At 35.3% G+C, this 16,719-nt stretch overlaps 3 protein-coding genes across 3 annotated transcripts; all 3 read left to right on the top strand.

The window, feature by feature from the left end:
* The first annotated feature begins 3,851 nt into the window (after positions 1-3,851).
* LOC143452509 (transcription and mRNA export factor ENY2) lies at positions 3,852-4,700 on the top strand. The gene has a single exon (XM_076953514.1). The coding sequence runs from the start codon at positions 3,931-3,933 to the stop codon at positions 4,243-4,245; it is 315 nt and encodes a 104-aa protein (XP_076809629.1). The 5' UTR covers positions 3,852-3,930; the 3' UTR covers positions 4,246-4,700.
* A 24-nt stretch (positions 4,701-4,724) lies between these two features.
* Positions 4,725-6,613, top strand: LOC143452498 (tRNA-uridine aminocarboxypropyltransferase 1-like). The gene is made up of 5 exons (XM_076953503.1): positions 4,725-4,902; positions 5,059-5,199; positions 5,272-5,465; positions 5,753-5,868; positions 6,164-6,613. The coding sequence occupies exons 1-5, from the start codon at positions 4,732-4,734 to the stop codon at positions 6,403-6,405; spliced, it is 864 nt and encodes a 287-aa protein (XP_076809618.1). The 5' UTR covers positions 4,725-4,731; the 3' UTR covers positions 6,406-6,613.
* A 2,848-nt stretch (positions 6,614-9,461) lies between these two features.
* On the top strand, positions 9,462-16,686 carry LOC143451836 (solute carrier family 22 member 15-like). The gene is made up of 12 exons (XM_076952585.1): positions 9,462-9,759; positions 11,258-11,356; positions 11,559-11,688; positions 11,793-11,957; positions 12,045-12,180; positions 12,282-12,382; positions 12,559-12,670; positions 12,917-13,057; positions 14,824-14,900; positions 15,122-15,303; positions 15,891-16,058; positions 16,190-16,686. The coding sequence occupies exons 1-12, from the start codon at positions 9,676-9,678 to the stop codon at positions 16,220-16,222; spliced, it is 1,428 nt and encodes a 475-aa protein (XP_076808700.1). The 5' UTR covers positions 9,462-9,675; the 3' UTR covers positions 16,223-16,686.
* The last annotated feature ends 33 nt before the right edge of the window (positions 16,687-16,719 follow it).

Here is a 16,719-nt window from a genome sequence, read left to right as displayed (position 1 = left end):
AGCTTGTAGCGTGCTGACGGTAGTTGCAGTATTTCAAGTAGCGTTGTTTTACGGCGTAAAGTTTGAAGTGTTTCAAGTACCTTGTTTTCATGGTGTAATATGCGACACGTGGTTTATGGTAGCAGGTATTGTTCTAGTATCTTTAATCACAAGCGTAGTTTCAAACCAATATGTGATATAGTAAGTGTGTCAAGTGGTTTTTTTGTACTGGTGTAAAGCGGTTTGAATGCTTTGTGAGAAAAAGGCTTAAATTGGAACTGACACGTGATTATGGGCTGATTGGCTAAAAGCTGATTGGTCAATACTTTAGTATAAAAAGAAATGTTTGGTTTAAATTGATCTCTTACAAACTGCTCTTAGAAAACGGATCTTGGAAATTCTCTCTTCTCTGAGTTATTTCCCTTGTTCTGCTGAATTGAAGTTATTACTGAATTATTATGAAAGTGGGATCACCATACTAGACTAGTCGTTATAGATACAAAGAGTAAGGAATTGAAGGCAAAATTTCATAGCAAGGGGCATATCGCTGCCTGACTTTTACACAAAGTAGCTTCTTGAAAGTGGTCTTTATCTCAGCTTTTTCAATTCTTGTTGTACAACGGTTCGAGGACTTCCTGGCCACGTTCAGTGACGACGATGAGCAGCACTTGTCTGAATACATTGAATATTTCGAAACTACTTGGATTGGACGATTGTGTTGCAGGAATCGTCGTCAACCTCTATTTCCTATCCGGTGTTGGAATGTCTTCCACCGGGTTCAAGATGACCTTCCACGAACGAATAATAGCATTGAAGGATGGCGCAACGCGTTCAGCAAGCGTGTCTCAATATCCTATCCGACGCTTCGCAGACTCGTCAAAAAAATTAAGCGGGAACAAGGTTCCAACGAAATGTTTATTGAGCAATTGAGTGCTGGGATTGCTGGCCCACCTCGGAAGAAGCGCTACGACGCTGTCAACCAACGGCTGAAGAGCATAGTCGAAAATTATGACTCAACGAATATTGACATAAAAAGTTATCTTCGAGCAATTGCACACAACTTGTAATTAAATGAATGCGATTGAAATGTGCACTTCGTCAGTTGTCGTGCTTTTAACAGTGCATATCGTCAGTTGTTTCGATAAATTGTCGTTCTTTTAATAAATTGTCATTCTTTTAACAGTGCATATCGTCAGTTGTTTCGTTAAATTGTGGTTCTTTTAACCCTATCCTAACCAGGCTCGCGAGTTTACTAAAAAAACTAGGTGTGGCCGACCCCGCACACACATTTGCAATCGTTAATTACTAGAAAACTATACGTCGTAGACTGATCAGATTTTTACAGGTTAGTAGAAAAATCATCTGGCTTCCTGTATACATCATAATTGTAAAACTAAAGAAAGTCAATTTAGTGTAAATTAGGTATTTCTAAAAGTGACACATTTCTAGAAATTCTTCTTGTTACGCCGCGCCCCCGCTGTGAGAAGAGAACGAAAGAGAATAGTTAGTCAAGTTATTGGTGCGTAAATGAGTAATACGCTTCAATGCGGAGAGAGAGCAAAATTATATAAATATCACAAAATCTCAAAAATTACAAAAATTACAAAATCCAACTTTATCAACTACTTTCAACTTATCAACTACAATCCAACTACTTTATGAAAAGTCACCAAATTTCAATTTTCTACAGCAAACAATGCAACTGTACGCCACGTTTTGCTATGACTGTGTGCGGGAGAAGCAACAGTCGATTCGATCAACTGTCGCTTTGATCAACTGTCGGTTCGATCATCTGTCGTTTCGATCAGCTGTCGTTCGATTAAGTGTCGTTCGATAAAACTGTCGTTCGATTAAGTGTCGTTCGATAAACTGTCCTTCGATAAAGTGTCTTTCGATTAAGTGTCGCGTCACGAGATTTGTTGAACTAATCTACTTAGTAGTTTTGAAATATATTTTGCGAGAACGAAAACATTTTGAATATAAACCAATGAAATGGAAAACCAAGCGGTGATGTAGCATCATATCACCATAGCATCTGATGGCACATGTTTTGAATCTACAGCAAACCAAATTACATTTTTTAATTGACTACCAATGTGCCATTGGCTGTAAGGTTTATTCATTCATAAAAATGTGTAGTTTTATAGGCATACGAGTATATAGCCTAAATGCTTCCTATACACTTAAAGTAGGCCTATAGGCCTACACTTACAGAAAAGGTGCACAACTTTTACGTATTTATTTAAAGCAAAGGTTTGATGTTGACTTTGATTTGCAAGGTTAAAACCCAAAGAGTAATAAAAAAGTAAAAAAATTATTTTGAATCGTTGCTTAAGTATAGCTTATTTAACATCCGCATTTCCCGTTTTGGTATTTATATTCTATGACATGTCACAGTTGTCATTTCCGGTCATGCATATTGTTTGGTATTTCTTCAGCTTTAGGTTATTTCGGCTTTCTATAAATAGCTATATAACGTTGACAAACCCAAGAAAAGTATGATTATATTTGTAAGCATCTTAAGCGACAATGAATTGTGTGTATGGCCATTTCCAAGAAAATGTGTGTAGCCCCTTATGGGCTTATAGTATATACTGTGGTCGGCTCGGAACCACAGCTGCCTAGCGAAGATACTTTTTGGGTTCGATTCTTTAAGGCGTTACTCTGTAGTTTTAAGTAACACAATTGGGCAATGTGTTAACAAGGTCAAAATATTCGGGCAAGTTCACAAAACTAAAATAAGCTTAAATCGAGCATCCATTGAAAAACCGCAAAACAATCTTGGCAACGAAGCACAAACAAAAAAGAGATCGTTTCTAAGTTTAAGTTGTGCAAAGACATGGTTCAGACCAAGTGCGGTTAAATATTCCGTCACCACAACGTACTTGGCCTAGCGGCAGATCTATTTTGGCTACATTTACAAAGACTAGAAATTGCAGGGTCAGATACTAAAGTTTTACAGAAATGTTATATGTTTGCAAAATTATCTTATAGTATGTTCACAATAAATAAACGACAATTTAAAATATTGATTAAATTATACACAATAAAACAAAAACATCCTAGCACATTTATGCTTGGTAGGTTTTTTGGAATACAACATTAATTATAATTATAGACTAACATTAGGCATAGCTTTTTATAGGCCTAAAAGATTTTGATAATGTTGAATTTTTTTATTGTCACAAAGGATTGATTTTCAGTGCAATATTGTCAAAAACTGCTTAGACTTTAAAACAGTGGTTCCCAAACTTTATCTACTCGCGTACCATTTTTTTGGTTCATGCAGCGTTGTCGTACCACCTACATTTTAGGTACTAGGTGGTCCGACAAAACTCCAGAATACAAAAATAAAAAATGATAGGCAAAATGTTTACTAAAGGCTCGTGAATATTAAACAAAAATTAGTCGAACTTTTACCGCCCTCGTTACAGTGCTACAGCATAACTAACGTATTACAAAAACTGACTTCAAGGATTTGTTACGTAGTAATTAATGACGTTCTATTTCGTCACAAAGAAACCCTGTTTTACAATCCAATGCGTCAATACCCTAAGGAATTAGTATTCAGTAGGGAATATAGCATGAAATTTCACGCTCTACCTAATTTATGTGAATTAAAATAATGCCGACGACAATAAAAGATCTTTTGTGATCGTTTGACGTTTGGTGTGAACTCGATAAGTTGCTCGCGTACCACCTGTAAGACCTTCGTGTACCACTAGTGGTACGCGTACCATAGTTTGGGAACCACTGCTTTAAAACAACACAAGTGAAATTCAGATATTAACACTTTTTTAAGTTTTCGTAAGGAGTTATTATAAATCGTTTGCTTTGGGGGAATCACCTTTGTTACGCTTTTATTTTTTTGGTGAGTTTCCAAATTGAAAGGGAGGTTACATTTCGGTGTTATAGGCCTAGTATTTAGGCTAGATTGTTCTGTCATTGATCATGGCTGATTATTCCGGCGATAAAAAGTCAAGAGACGGACAGCTGCGTGCTGCAATCAACCAACAACTTGTTGAAACCGGAGAACGCGAAAAATTAAAAGAATTGTTGAGAGTTCGTCTATCAGAATGTGGCTGGCGTGATCAGCTTAAGCTACAATGCAAAGAAATTGTTCGAGAACGTGGACTTGACCACGTAACTGTGGATGACCTTGTTCAAGAAATAACTCCAAAAGCCCGTCAACTTGTTCCTGATGGTGTCAAAAAGGAACTGCTTCACAGAATACGAACCTTTTTAGCTCAACAGTCGAACTTATAATTAAGCACATTGGACCATCTTTAAATTTTTGAAAAAGCTACAACAAGACTGCAAGAGTTGCCAACATACCTGAAATAAACAAAACATATTAAGAACGTTGTTAAAATCTTTACTTTCTTTATCGCTTATGTAGCATTTTTAAAATCAATTTAACTCATGGAGTATTTGTTGGTATCAAGTATGGTGTTGTTTCTGATATGTTTCCTGTTTTTTATGTGTGTTGAAAATTGTTAAAAGAACTTAGATGTTATGCTAAATTCTTTTGGAAATATGAATCTAACTCAGTTTAAATTTCAAAACTGGTAATAAGAATAGATTGCACAGTAATTAAAATTGTAATGTCTGAGTGTAAAACTAAATGATTTAGAAAAAAATGTTTCCGCTGTTGTATACTGTATTTTCTGCAAGGATTGAATTCATGTAACTGGTTTTTGATAAATGCCATTTTATTTAGATTGGACAGTGCAAGCAGTATATTGAACTGAAATGAGTAATACAAATGATGTTTTTAAAGATTTTCATATATCTTCTCATGCACCATTGAATGGCCTAAAACGATCAAAATGTCCCACATGCAAGGCTTCAAGAATGTATTTTTGTTATACATGCTACAAATATGTTGAAAATATTAATATTAAGGATTTACCGACAATTAAGGTAATTAACTTAGACATCACATGTGTGGAAAGTGACAAAATTTGCAACAGCTTCATTCATAAGTGGTACATGCAGAGTACTAGCAAGACTTTTTCATCAGAAGGTGTATTAAGGTAAAAATCATTCAAAATGTTTATTGAAATTTCTTTATTTTAGCTACCGTTTACAGTTGACATTATTAAGCACCCTAAGGAATTGGATGGAAAAAGTACAGCAGTTCATGCGGCATTGTTGGCTCCTAATGATGTTCGAATATACAGCTATCCTGTTTTTCCTGACTATTCAAAAGTCAAAGATGTAAGAATTTTGCATAGTAGAAAGTTTTTTCAGCTGAAGTGGTTGCATATATAAACATCATTTTGTGTTTAGGAGCTGCTGTTGATATTTCCCAGTCCTGATTCACAGCCTTTAGAAGATTATGCAAAGGTTAAAGAAAATAGCTGCTTAAACCCATTGAAAAGAGCAACTCATATTGACACTTCCAAACTCACTCCCCTGAAGCAACGTCGTTTACAGAGTGACAGTACATTTGATTATGAAGCACAGTTTAATAACAAAGAAGGGTCTGTAGTGCTGTCGTACTGTATTATTCTGTGCAGAAATTGCATATAACTACCTTGAATTAATGTTCAGTGTTATTTGCAGTACCTTAATAGTTGCCATTTTGTTCATCCCAGTGTAATATTTTTTAAAAAGATTTAGAACTACTTTTGCAGATAATTCTATAACTAATAACTTTTATAGGCTGCCTCAGTTCCTCTTAGCAAAAATTTGAATAGTAAGTAGATGATCATAGTCAAGATTAAGTTTGTCAGAATTTAAAAATACCCTGTTTTCAATGTTTCTATAGACAATTGTCATCGCAAAATGGAGCTGGTCTGCCAAAACCAAACTTTACAAAGGTGGTAATGATAGACAGTACTTGGAATCAAGTTCATGGTATTTCTACTGATGAGCGTTTGAAAGGTAATTTGAATTATATCTTTGTTGATAATTAAGTAAAAGTAAATATGGGTATAGTGGTCATGCTAGTTGTTACCACCAATTAAATTATTACCTTAATGATTTTTGAGTAAGTTTTAAGCATTTTCAGTTTTGTTAATTTTTTCAGTCCATTGGCGAGTGCTAGTGGCAACTGGCAACTGGCTTGATATTTTATCTCCACCGCGCTTTTGACAAAAAATAAAATGATTGATCGATGTAGTTTAAAGTATGTAACAGATCTGTTTTTATTTTTTAAATGAAATTTTATGGTTTTTAGGCATTAGAGCTGTTGAGTTGACAGAACAATCAACTTTGTACTGGCGAAGACAACACAACTCTCCTGACTATTTTCTTGCCACTATTGAAGCGCTACATGCATTTCTACGCCAATACCATGAAATTTTTATTGGCCCCTATGACCATGAATATGATGACTTACTATACTTTTTCAAGTTCTTTCACGAAATGGTTAATCGAAACAAATCAAAAAAACCTGGGAAAGGCCATCAAAAGACGTGATAGACGATTTTCGTATGTGAGGATTCAAGTCAAGTGCATTTGATGTACTGGTGCTAAACTGACACATTTAATTGTTGCACTGACTGAGCTGTGGATTAGTTTGCGTTTTTGAGTATGGCAACAAGAAAGTTGCGGTGGTTAATGATTTTGTATGTGTGTTGTTTTTTATGGGCAATTGGTCGTAATGAAAGAATTGTGAAATGTTGAACACGTGTTTATGAAAGTTGTTGTTTGAACATGTTACTTAAATTAAGCAATTTCCACTTTCCACCTCTTTTAAATCTGTCTGCTTTTAAACAACTTCAGTCACAGAGAGGGTGAAAAAAATTCCAATAAATCATACGAACAAGAAAAGCATTTCCGACCCGATGGATTAAACAGCAATAGTGCGTGCCAAGGCTGCCACTCGTAGGGATTTTACCCTACGGTAGGGTTTTTTGGCCCCTTGTAGGGTGTAGGGTGACCCTACGGGTTTTTCACCTTTATTCATAGATTTCCTTTTGTTTAAAGTAAAATAAATTCAAATAATAAATTTACTGAATAATGACAAAAACATAGTCAAAGCCAGGGGTGGCCAAACTGCGGCATGCGGCTCTTTAATGAATTAGCATTGTTGAATTAGACATGCATTTTCCCGGTCTAGACGAGTTGTTTGATCAGATTATGAAACAATGCGTTCTATCTCATGTAGTAACAATGGACTTATTGTTGTAACAATGGACAGTTTAGTTAAGTAAATTGTCAGATTGAAGCTGTACGTCAGGGATGACCTAGTTTTAAGTCTTGGTTATGGTTATACAGTACTAATAATTGTAAATTGCAAAAAGAGTTGGAGAAGCCCAGCAGGTGGAGACTGGACAGTGAGACTGTGAGACAGCAGATGAGCAGAATCAGCAGATTGAACAGACAGGATTACAGGAATCAAGTGATCTTGTTTTGATCAAGTCAAGTGATCTTGAATACGATACTTTTATCATTAAATTACAATAATTCTGGTTGTTGACAAGTTGACAACGGAAATGCCCAAAGAGGTGAGATCCAAAAATTCTAGGTTTCGATCGCAAAGCTACAGAAAAGAATGGGAAAAGGAAAACTGGGCACAAGGATGGTTAAAAGTTTCGTCTCAGGGAGCATCAAAAGCATTTTGTCAATTTTGTGACAAGAACATTCTTGCTGGGAAATCAGAACTAATGAGGCATGCAAAAACTGCTCAACATTGTCAAAATGCTGCACAAGTTCTTGGAAGCACATCGATGGAGCAATATGTCACAAGTAGTCAAGGCTGCATCAAAGCTGAATTAAATACTGTGGCCTTAATTGCAAGACGCAATATTTCTTTCAATTTCATGCCATACATGGTACCAACCCTGAAGCATATTGCTAGTGATTCCAAAGCAATAAAAGATATGACCTCTGGTCGGACAAAAACAACATATCTACTAACAGAATGTCTAGCTGTTGATGCTCATGAAAGGTTAATTCAAGAGCTACAAGAAGCTAAAGGCTTTTCAATTCTCTGTGATAAAGCATCAGATATATCAATGAATAAAATCTTTTGTATAAACGTCCGCTACTTATACAATGGATCACCAAGAACACAGTTATACCAACTCATTAGGCTAAAAAGGGAAACACAATTAGTGGAAACACAAACGTCAGTAAATGTTGAACTACTTTAGTTCTGGTGCTTTTGAACTGAAACTAAAGTAGTTATAAAGTGCCATAAAACCGCCAAAATTTCTTTTTTTTTTGTTCAAACTGCGTAGGGAGATGTAGGGTTTTTTTAGGTGTGCTGGTAGGGTTAATTTCTTTTTTTGAGTGGCAACACTGGTGCGTGCAGATATGAGAGCGGCACTTCCATACTTTTGCAAACAGCAGCACAGACGAGATCTTGTTTGGCTACCATTTGGTATGGTAATGAGACCCGGTGTCCTGACACACGCACGCACGACAGTTCGAGCACAGGTTTGCAATCCAGCCTTTGCGCAAGTTCCAATTGTTACACATTTTTATTTTGTTATATCTTATTGTCTGAATTTGGAACTGTTCAACAGGAGCAAGCATCATTAATGCCTTGCCCAAGGGCATTAGGACATATTCGTAAACAGTATTCCCCTACACATGTGATAAAATTTTTTTATTTGAGTAAATATCTAACACATACCCGATAATTTATATTGAAACAGTCCCGATCGTTGAATAATGGAGTTGGATCCTATTTACTGTAATAATAATAGATCAAATAAACTATCGTTAATTTTTACTTCAAGAACTTGAACTGTGTTCTTCAATTTGGGGAATTACTTTTGAAGGCAAATTTTTGGCGGTCTTCATTAAATAGAACCAGTCTTGTAGTAGACTTTGATAGAACCAACTAGGCCTATTATGCTCCGGTACATAAAATCATTTGAGGTCATAACATATATTAATTAACCAAAGTGTTTATTTTCTAAGTTTCTGGTATATCAATCAGCTTCATGTTTTGGGCGGGCGGTAGGATACGTAGCCTAAGTTGAGTTTTTTTTTGTCTATTTTGTGCGGGCACAACAGCATGCTTCAACAGGCTAGGTATATAGGCCTAGCGTAGCCTATAGCAGCAATATCAGTTCCTGCAGTAGGCGAACTGTTTTTCCTACCATATTTGATGCCGATGTCAAGGAAAAACCCAATATGGAAACGGAAATAACAAACCGATCTGAAAATAGGCCTACATGCTTATACAGTAGCAAGAAACCTAAAACGAATGATTGTAGTGAATGCTACCAATTTGAAATAGAATTTAAGGGAGTTGATGATTTGCACAACAAATACAAGCAATTGAAAAAGTCTTGCCACTCCAACAAAATAACGTAACAATATATAGCCTACACTGTAAAAAATCTTTTCTAATTATAAGTCAGTGAGACAATTGAGACTAACTATAAGCCATACTTTTCGTTGGAAGACTAACTATTAGTCTCAATTGTCTCACTGACTTATAATTAGAAAAGATTTTTTACAGTGTAGAGTAACTTGAAAATGATCTATAGCGTAAACCTAGTAAGTGGTGTTTGCAAACTTTGTGTTTACAATTTCAGGGCATAAATTTAGGCAAGTGCCAGAACGTTGATTGGAAAACTTGGGTTGACTTAGTTTAAGGATTTGAAAATAATTATTCCACAACTGGTTAGGTAGCTTGACATAACTTCATTTGAAGCACAACTCCACGATTTATCTGTGACCCAAGCCGACTATATCGTAAGCTAAATTTTTGGTTTGGTTTTATCAACAATGGATGCCGAAACAGCTTTCCATTTTGTGGGTAACTTTGGCCGATATCAAATTTTTTTGACATCATTTTTCTTTCTTGCAAATGTAAGTATAACATATAGGATATGTTCTGATATTCTTAGATCTTAATTGTTATTGGTAAATATGTATATCTGAGGCTAGGCTTATTTAAATGAAATAACATAATTATACTTTTTTTCAATTTGCATTGGAAAGACAATTGCAGCCTTACAGTTTTATGCATATCCAAGCTATACAATTATTTAATGTGCAGATTAAATAAACCCCTTAGTCAGGAAATTACTTTATTACTACGATAAGCATAACATTAGAATGTAGCACATAGGCTTAGCAGTGTAGAACATCGGACCATCAATATGTAACTTGAAATCTATTCTCAATGGTGTTGCTATAGTATACAGTAACAGAGTTTTGTGATGTTTCACTGTGATCGTAATGCCCTTGGGTAAGAAATTAACAACGCTTGTTACTGTTCCTTTTCTGATTAAATAAACTTGCCACATTCAGTTACACATCACATCACATCCTGAATACATCAGAATTGGCATCTTGCATGTCTATGGTGTATTTTAGGTTTTTTACAAAGGTAAATAATGAAACAATGTTACTCACAAAGAATTCAATGTTATTCACGAATCATTCAACAGCTTAATGTTTTCTCTTCATTTGATAATTTTCAACATGTGGGAAGTGTTGGAGTCAAGCTCCCTGTGCACCGAGCAAAAAAATTAGTAGAAAAATTACCCTGTTTAACATGGTCCACATCTTCAATTTTGATTAAGTTGCCATAATTTAGCATGAGGTTAAACGACATACCATACTAAATTTAGTGTGATTATTTAAAGAAAACCTGGCTACATCATTAATGTATCTGGTTTCAGGCCCTTTCATTTTATTGCTTTTCCCATAGCATGATTTGAAACCATTGAATTAAAGCTTTATTTGTTATGAAATATACTTTGCAATAGAGGGACAAAAAGCACAATAAACATTTTTTTCTGCTGACAGTCATGAAGTTAATGCGGACTATGATATCAGTCTGGTGATTGGGAAACTACAATATGAGGTGTCTATAACTGGTATGCTGAAGCTTATTCTAACATAAAAGCAAGTTGCCAGCTACTTTTTGCCATTGAAGGTGTCCATTTTTAAAAACACCAAGATCAACTTTTCAAAATTAGGATTTTTATTGGCAGTAACGCAATTTCAAATCAAAACAAACAGTTTTGTGGCAGTTATGTTTTAACCTAAGCCATAACATACCAACTACTTGAAAAAAATCCCTGAAACGGCCAAACTCAGCTAAATTTAAATTGATAAGGAAAAGTTTGAAAAACCAGAAAAAGAAAAATTTGTAAGCAATTGATGCAACCAAGTTATCTATCGATCTTTGGATGCCAAGCTTACATATTAACAGTTGAAGAGATGATAGGCAGTAATCACTCAACACTTTTTTAAATTCTTCGGTTAAGAATTTATTTCAAATGATTAATTATATTATTAATAGTTGGCAATACACCTTTTTTAGTTTAATAAACGTTTCACTTGTAAAATATTTCAGGTTGTGTCTGGAATGCAAATGGTTTTGATGGTCATTGTTGGAGCCACCCCTAACACAACAATTGAGTCTGAGATGAATTTGACGACAATAGTGACTGATGTATGTATGGGTGTAATGTCTGTACTACAAAAAGTATTTTTTACCCTGATACAAAATGTTAAATGCGTTTAACATTTTTGACAAACAATGCAATTTTTAAGCTATCAAGATCAGTAAAATTGTTATTACACAGTGTATACCGGTATAGATATCATTGTAATGTTGATTCATTGCGTTTTAATTGTTGAAAATTTTGTTTCAGTTTAATTTATATGAAGAAAAGTGGATAACCGATTTGATTCAAAGTTTGTATATGGCGGGCTACCTAGTTGGATGCTTTGCTTTCGGCCAAGCATCTGATATATATGGGAGGAAACCAATACTAATGTTAAGTAAGCCTTTGACTATCATGTACAGATATCTCATATATGATTTGGGCTGTGATTTCTTCATATGTCATTATTAACTACCAGTATATAAATATTTTTTGTTTCAGCTGGGATTCTCACTTCTATTGCAGCATTTTGTGCTGGATTTGCCTCTTCTTGGCAAACATTTGCAGTGGCTAGGGTATTTGTTGGTTTGTTTATCGGTGGATGCGGTGTTGCACTTTTTGTTCTAATGACAGAGCTTCTTGGAAAAAAAATGTGGGCTATTATAGGTAAGGAAACGACTTTCACAGACCCGTGTATCATAATTTTAGGTTATTTAACCAATTCCTTTTACTGTGAAATTGTTGATTCAACAGGTATGGTGTATTCTTGCTTTTTTGCTATGGGAATCTGTCTATTGTCTGGCATCAGTTATGCTTTGCTGAATTGGCGCACCATTTGCATGGTCACGGGTGGATTGACAGGAGTAGTTCTTGTTCTTCTTTGTATTTTGTAAGTTTTGCTTTAAAAGTTACATAACTGCATATGATGCTAAGTTATGTTATGAAAGTATGGGACTTCGTGGTAAGTAAAGTCGTTTTTTACTTACACAGTGTCCCAGAATCTCCAAGATGGTTATATTCTACAGGAAAATTTGAGAAATCAGAAAAAATCCTGCGCAAACTGGCAAGAAGGAATGGAAAAGATCAACAAGGTCTTTTTCAGCATAACTTAAAAATGCTTTGCTGAGCTAGGGTGAAAAGGCCAAAAGCAATGGATATTCGTATTTTATGTTTTCATTTATTAAATAAAATTATTATGATATTATTTAATTGCATTATATACCCAATCGCGAGTTCTTCATGGAATAAAAAGTTAATGTACTTTTAGTAATACATCTGAGTCCACCAGTACACTATTCTGATATTCAAACCCATACCATTGTTGATTTACTTCGGCATAAAACACTTGGTATTTGGCTGCTTGCCATGGTGTATATTTGGTAAGTATAATTCAGCTACATTGTTGCCAAAGCATAATGATTAATGATACTGTAGTTTAGTTGATTGCTCAGCAAGTATGAAGGTAAGATTGCCGTGTTGGCAACTTTATTGATTTGACATTAAAATTGCTGTGACTTCAAATCTCTTAGTACATATTGTAGATAAGAACACACAGAAAAGTGCTGGTATTACATGATATTTGTATAAGGTTGAGGTTAGAACTTTAACTAAAAATTTTATTTTAGGTTTACAAATGCATTTGTGTATTATGGTCTTACATTTGATGCCAGCATGCTTAGTAACAACCTGTACATTGGACTTGTTCTTTCTGGTGTTATAGAAATCCCAGCCGTTCTTGTGTGCATATATCTGATGGAAGTTAAATGGTAAAGATGGCAAGCTGAGATGAAATAGAATAATAGTAACAATAAAATAGTACACAACTTAATCCTGCTCTAAAAATATTCTACATATAACACTGGACAACAATTTACAACTTATTTTTTATTCCTCGCTCATTTCAAGTTTACCTAGACTAATTTTGCAATGCTGAATCCAAATCTGGTCTTAGATTTTTTCTAACACGTCACGTTTTTGAGATATGATATATGCTCACGACAACCCATAACTGTGATTTTGGCTAATTTTGGCTGAGCGGAACAAAACATTACATGTAATCAACCCAGTAGTTTCTATTGAAAATAACAGCATTATCATACTGCACAATTTAACACAACCCAGGATAATTAAATCAGACAAAAATAACATTATATTCCCTCAAAAGTGCTTTATACACTTGCTCTTTCGAGTATGTTCAGTGTCAGTTTCACGCTGAAGAAACCAGCAGTAGTCCCCCATCATGTTTGGGTTAAATCGACCTCTATACCGCGATTCTATCACAGAGATGTCTTGGTGAAATCTTTCCCCATGCTCGTCGCTCACATCACCCAGGTTTGGCGGGAAAAATTCCAAGTGTGAATGAAGAAAATGCAGTTTAACCGACATTCTGCAGCCCATTTCGCGGTATGATTCCAGCAAATTGTCCACTAGTTCCGAGTAATTTTCTGCCCTGTACTTCCCAAGAAAATTTTGTACAATCTGTACAAATGCATTCCAGGCTTTTAATTCAATTGAATTAAGCTTGAATGGAAATACTGGGTCACGGATCAAATCACGTATTTGGGGGCCAACAAATATTCCAGCTCTCAGTTTAGCATCACTTAGTATTGCACCAAATTTTTCTTTTATATGCAGGAATCCATCTCCATTGAAATCCATTGCCTTCACAAATTGTTTGATCAGGCCCAGTTTAATGTGAAGTGGTGGCAAGTACACTTTGCTCGGATCAATTAGGGGTTGGCACTTAACATTATATCTTCCAACAATGTAGTCCGTTCTCATTGGCCATTCAGTTGTGTCATAGTGGTTTGCATCGTCTCGACTGTCCCACAAACAGAGAAAGCACATATGCTTGGTGTAACCCAACTGCAATCCGAGCAAAAGTGACACAACTTTAAGGTCTCCACATATGTTCCAGTTATAAGCCCGGTAGTTAATGACCCGTAGGATGGTTTCCATAGACTCGTACGTCTCCTTCAAATCGACAGCATGAGCAATAGGGACAGAAGGCTTTTCATTCCCATTGTGCAGTAGGACAGCTTTCAAACTAGCTTTGCTAGAATCAATGAACAGTCTCCACTCAGTGCTAATGTGTTGGTGGCCAAGCTCATACATGAGTGAATCAACATCAGTGCAAAAACACACAGAGTCTTCGATTTTACCCCCCCCCCCCCCCTCTATAGTCATGGCCAAGAACATTCAAGAATGCATTAATTGTGAAAAGATAGAACATTGCATTTACAAAATAATGTCAATATTAATCTTACATAACATGCATTGTGACATAATATGACCAACAATTCGCTGGGAAAGAAAATTGCACAATACCTTGTACTGTAGAACCTCATAATATAGTGCCAATCAATGCAAAATCCGAATTTCGTGAATTTTCATATCTTGAAAACCTGACGTGATAGACCAATTCTGATTTCAGATTTGGAATCAGCGTCCCAAAGTTAGTCTAGGCAGTTTATTTTTATTTGAGGAATAATTTTGCTGTTGTCCAGTGTAATGCTTACTACTTTTATTACAGGATTGGAAGGAAACGCTTACTCATGTTTTTTTCTTTGTTTTGTGGCATAACATGCATCGTCGCCATCTTTTTGATGCGTAAGCATGCCTTATGTAATACGGTTACAAAGATCATTGATTTAGCAACACCCTTTGTGTCATGTCTTGCATGTACTGATACAAAGTTTTTTTGTAAATTTTATTCTTACTGCGTAAAATGTGTGACGTGTGATGTAGCTTGATTCAAGTACAGGATTCTTTGGTCATCTCCTAAGTTAGTTAATTTTTATTTATTTAAAAAAATACCATTTAACTTATAGATATTGCAGTTGCAAAGTTGGTACTTGGTCTTGCTGCAAAACTTGCAATTGCTGCTTCATTTGCAATGATCTATATCTATTCAGCTGAGATATTTCCAACTCCTTTGAGATCTGTTGCAATTGGCACATCCTCCACTTTTGCTAGAGTTGGAGCTATTGTATCACCATTTGTTTCATTGCTGGTAATTTGCCTGTTCAACATACACTTGAGGTGAGGGGCAAGTCCAAAAACAAGTTGACCTTAAATCAAAAAGAGCTGTCAGAGACTGTACCGGAAAAATTTTTAAATTGTAGTTCGTGATTGAACATTTGTTTACAAATGTATCACGAAAATGCGAGTTCAATGCCAGTAGTGATATGAATGGTGGTAATGTAGTGGCATTACCTGGAACTAATTGGCAATAAATTACTCCAGCCAAATTGTGTCATGAAGCCTACCAACACTACCATATCGTATTCAAACCACAATCATCATGTATGCTTTTATATTATATGTAAAATTTTCCACCACCTCTGTCGTAATTGCAGCAAATCTAGCATACATTTTTGGCATTAACTGCATAGCCACTACATTATTAAAATGTTTTTTGGTGTTTTTCCTGAAAACTATTCTTTGATTTAATGCCATCTTGTTTTTGGACCTGTCCCTCATTTCAACAATTGTGAAGCTTAGTGAATAATATTTCATGGTATGGAGTTCCCAATAAACATTGACAAATACTGATATGTTTATGGTACAACAAAATTCATGCTCACTTATTTTATTCAGTCTGCCAAATATCTGTTTACTGTCTTCGGAGTGTTAACATTATTGAGTTTTCTGGTAACCTTGAAGCTTCCAAGGACCCTTGGGAAGCCAATCCCTCAGACTATTGAAGAAGTTGTCGGTTCAAACCCCACTTATGCAACCGTAGATGAAGAAAATGATTCCATTAATGTAAGATTGCTCGTCATGCTGTCATAAAGTAGTTACAACTGGCTAAACTTTCTTATTCATGATGTATGTGGTGAAGTTTTATATGATCAAAGCCAAATGGCTTTCTACATGATCTTGTGTTCTGTTTTCAGTGCTATGATGTTGATCCATCACATGCTGCATGATTGGCTTGCTAGTGGCAATCTAATCAAGGCCAATGAATGAACGAAAATGATACAACTTTATGATTTACAAAGTTACATTGTGAAGTACAAATTCCTAGTATTACTACCTTAATATTTAGTGCAGAAGCAAGTTTAGCAAAATTTCTACCACTTTGGTAGTTTACAATAGCAGTATTTGTTAAATACACACTGGTTTATAAATGCTAATTGCAATACACAGTAACGCACTTCTACTGTTTGTGTGGATACAGACACACGACCTCAGTGAAATCCTTAAATGTACTATTTATCGCTGTGAAGTGGTATAGTTTTGTTGTCTTTTTGTTCGTATTTAGGCTTCTTCTCTGTCTGACATGTGTTTATGCTGCTTGCCATTCTTTCAATTAAGATTTTTTTCTCTGTATTACAGTCAAAATATATTCCAAAGGAATGTTAATACAACCAACCACTTATTAACATCCAAATTGCTTGGCCTGAAATATCCCAATTTATTCCCC

This window comes from Clavelina lepadiformis, chromosome 1 (assembly GCF_947623445.1).
Source record: "Clavelina lepadiformis chromosome 1, kaClaLepa1.1, whole genome shotgun sequence".
Lineage (NCBI taxonomy): Eukaryota > Metazoa > Chordata > Ascidiacea > Aplousobranchia > Clavelinidae > Clavelina > Clavelina lepadiformis.
This window is presented reverse-complemented; position numbering and strand designations above follow the sequence as displayed.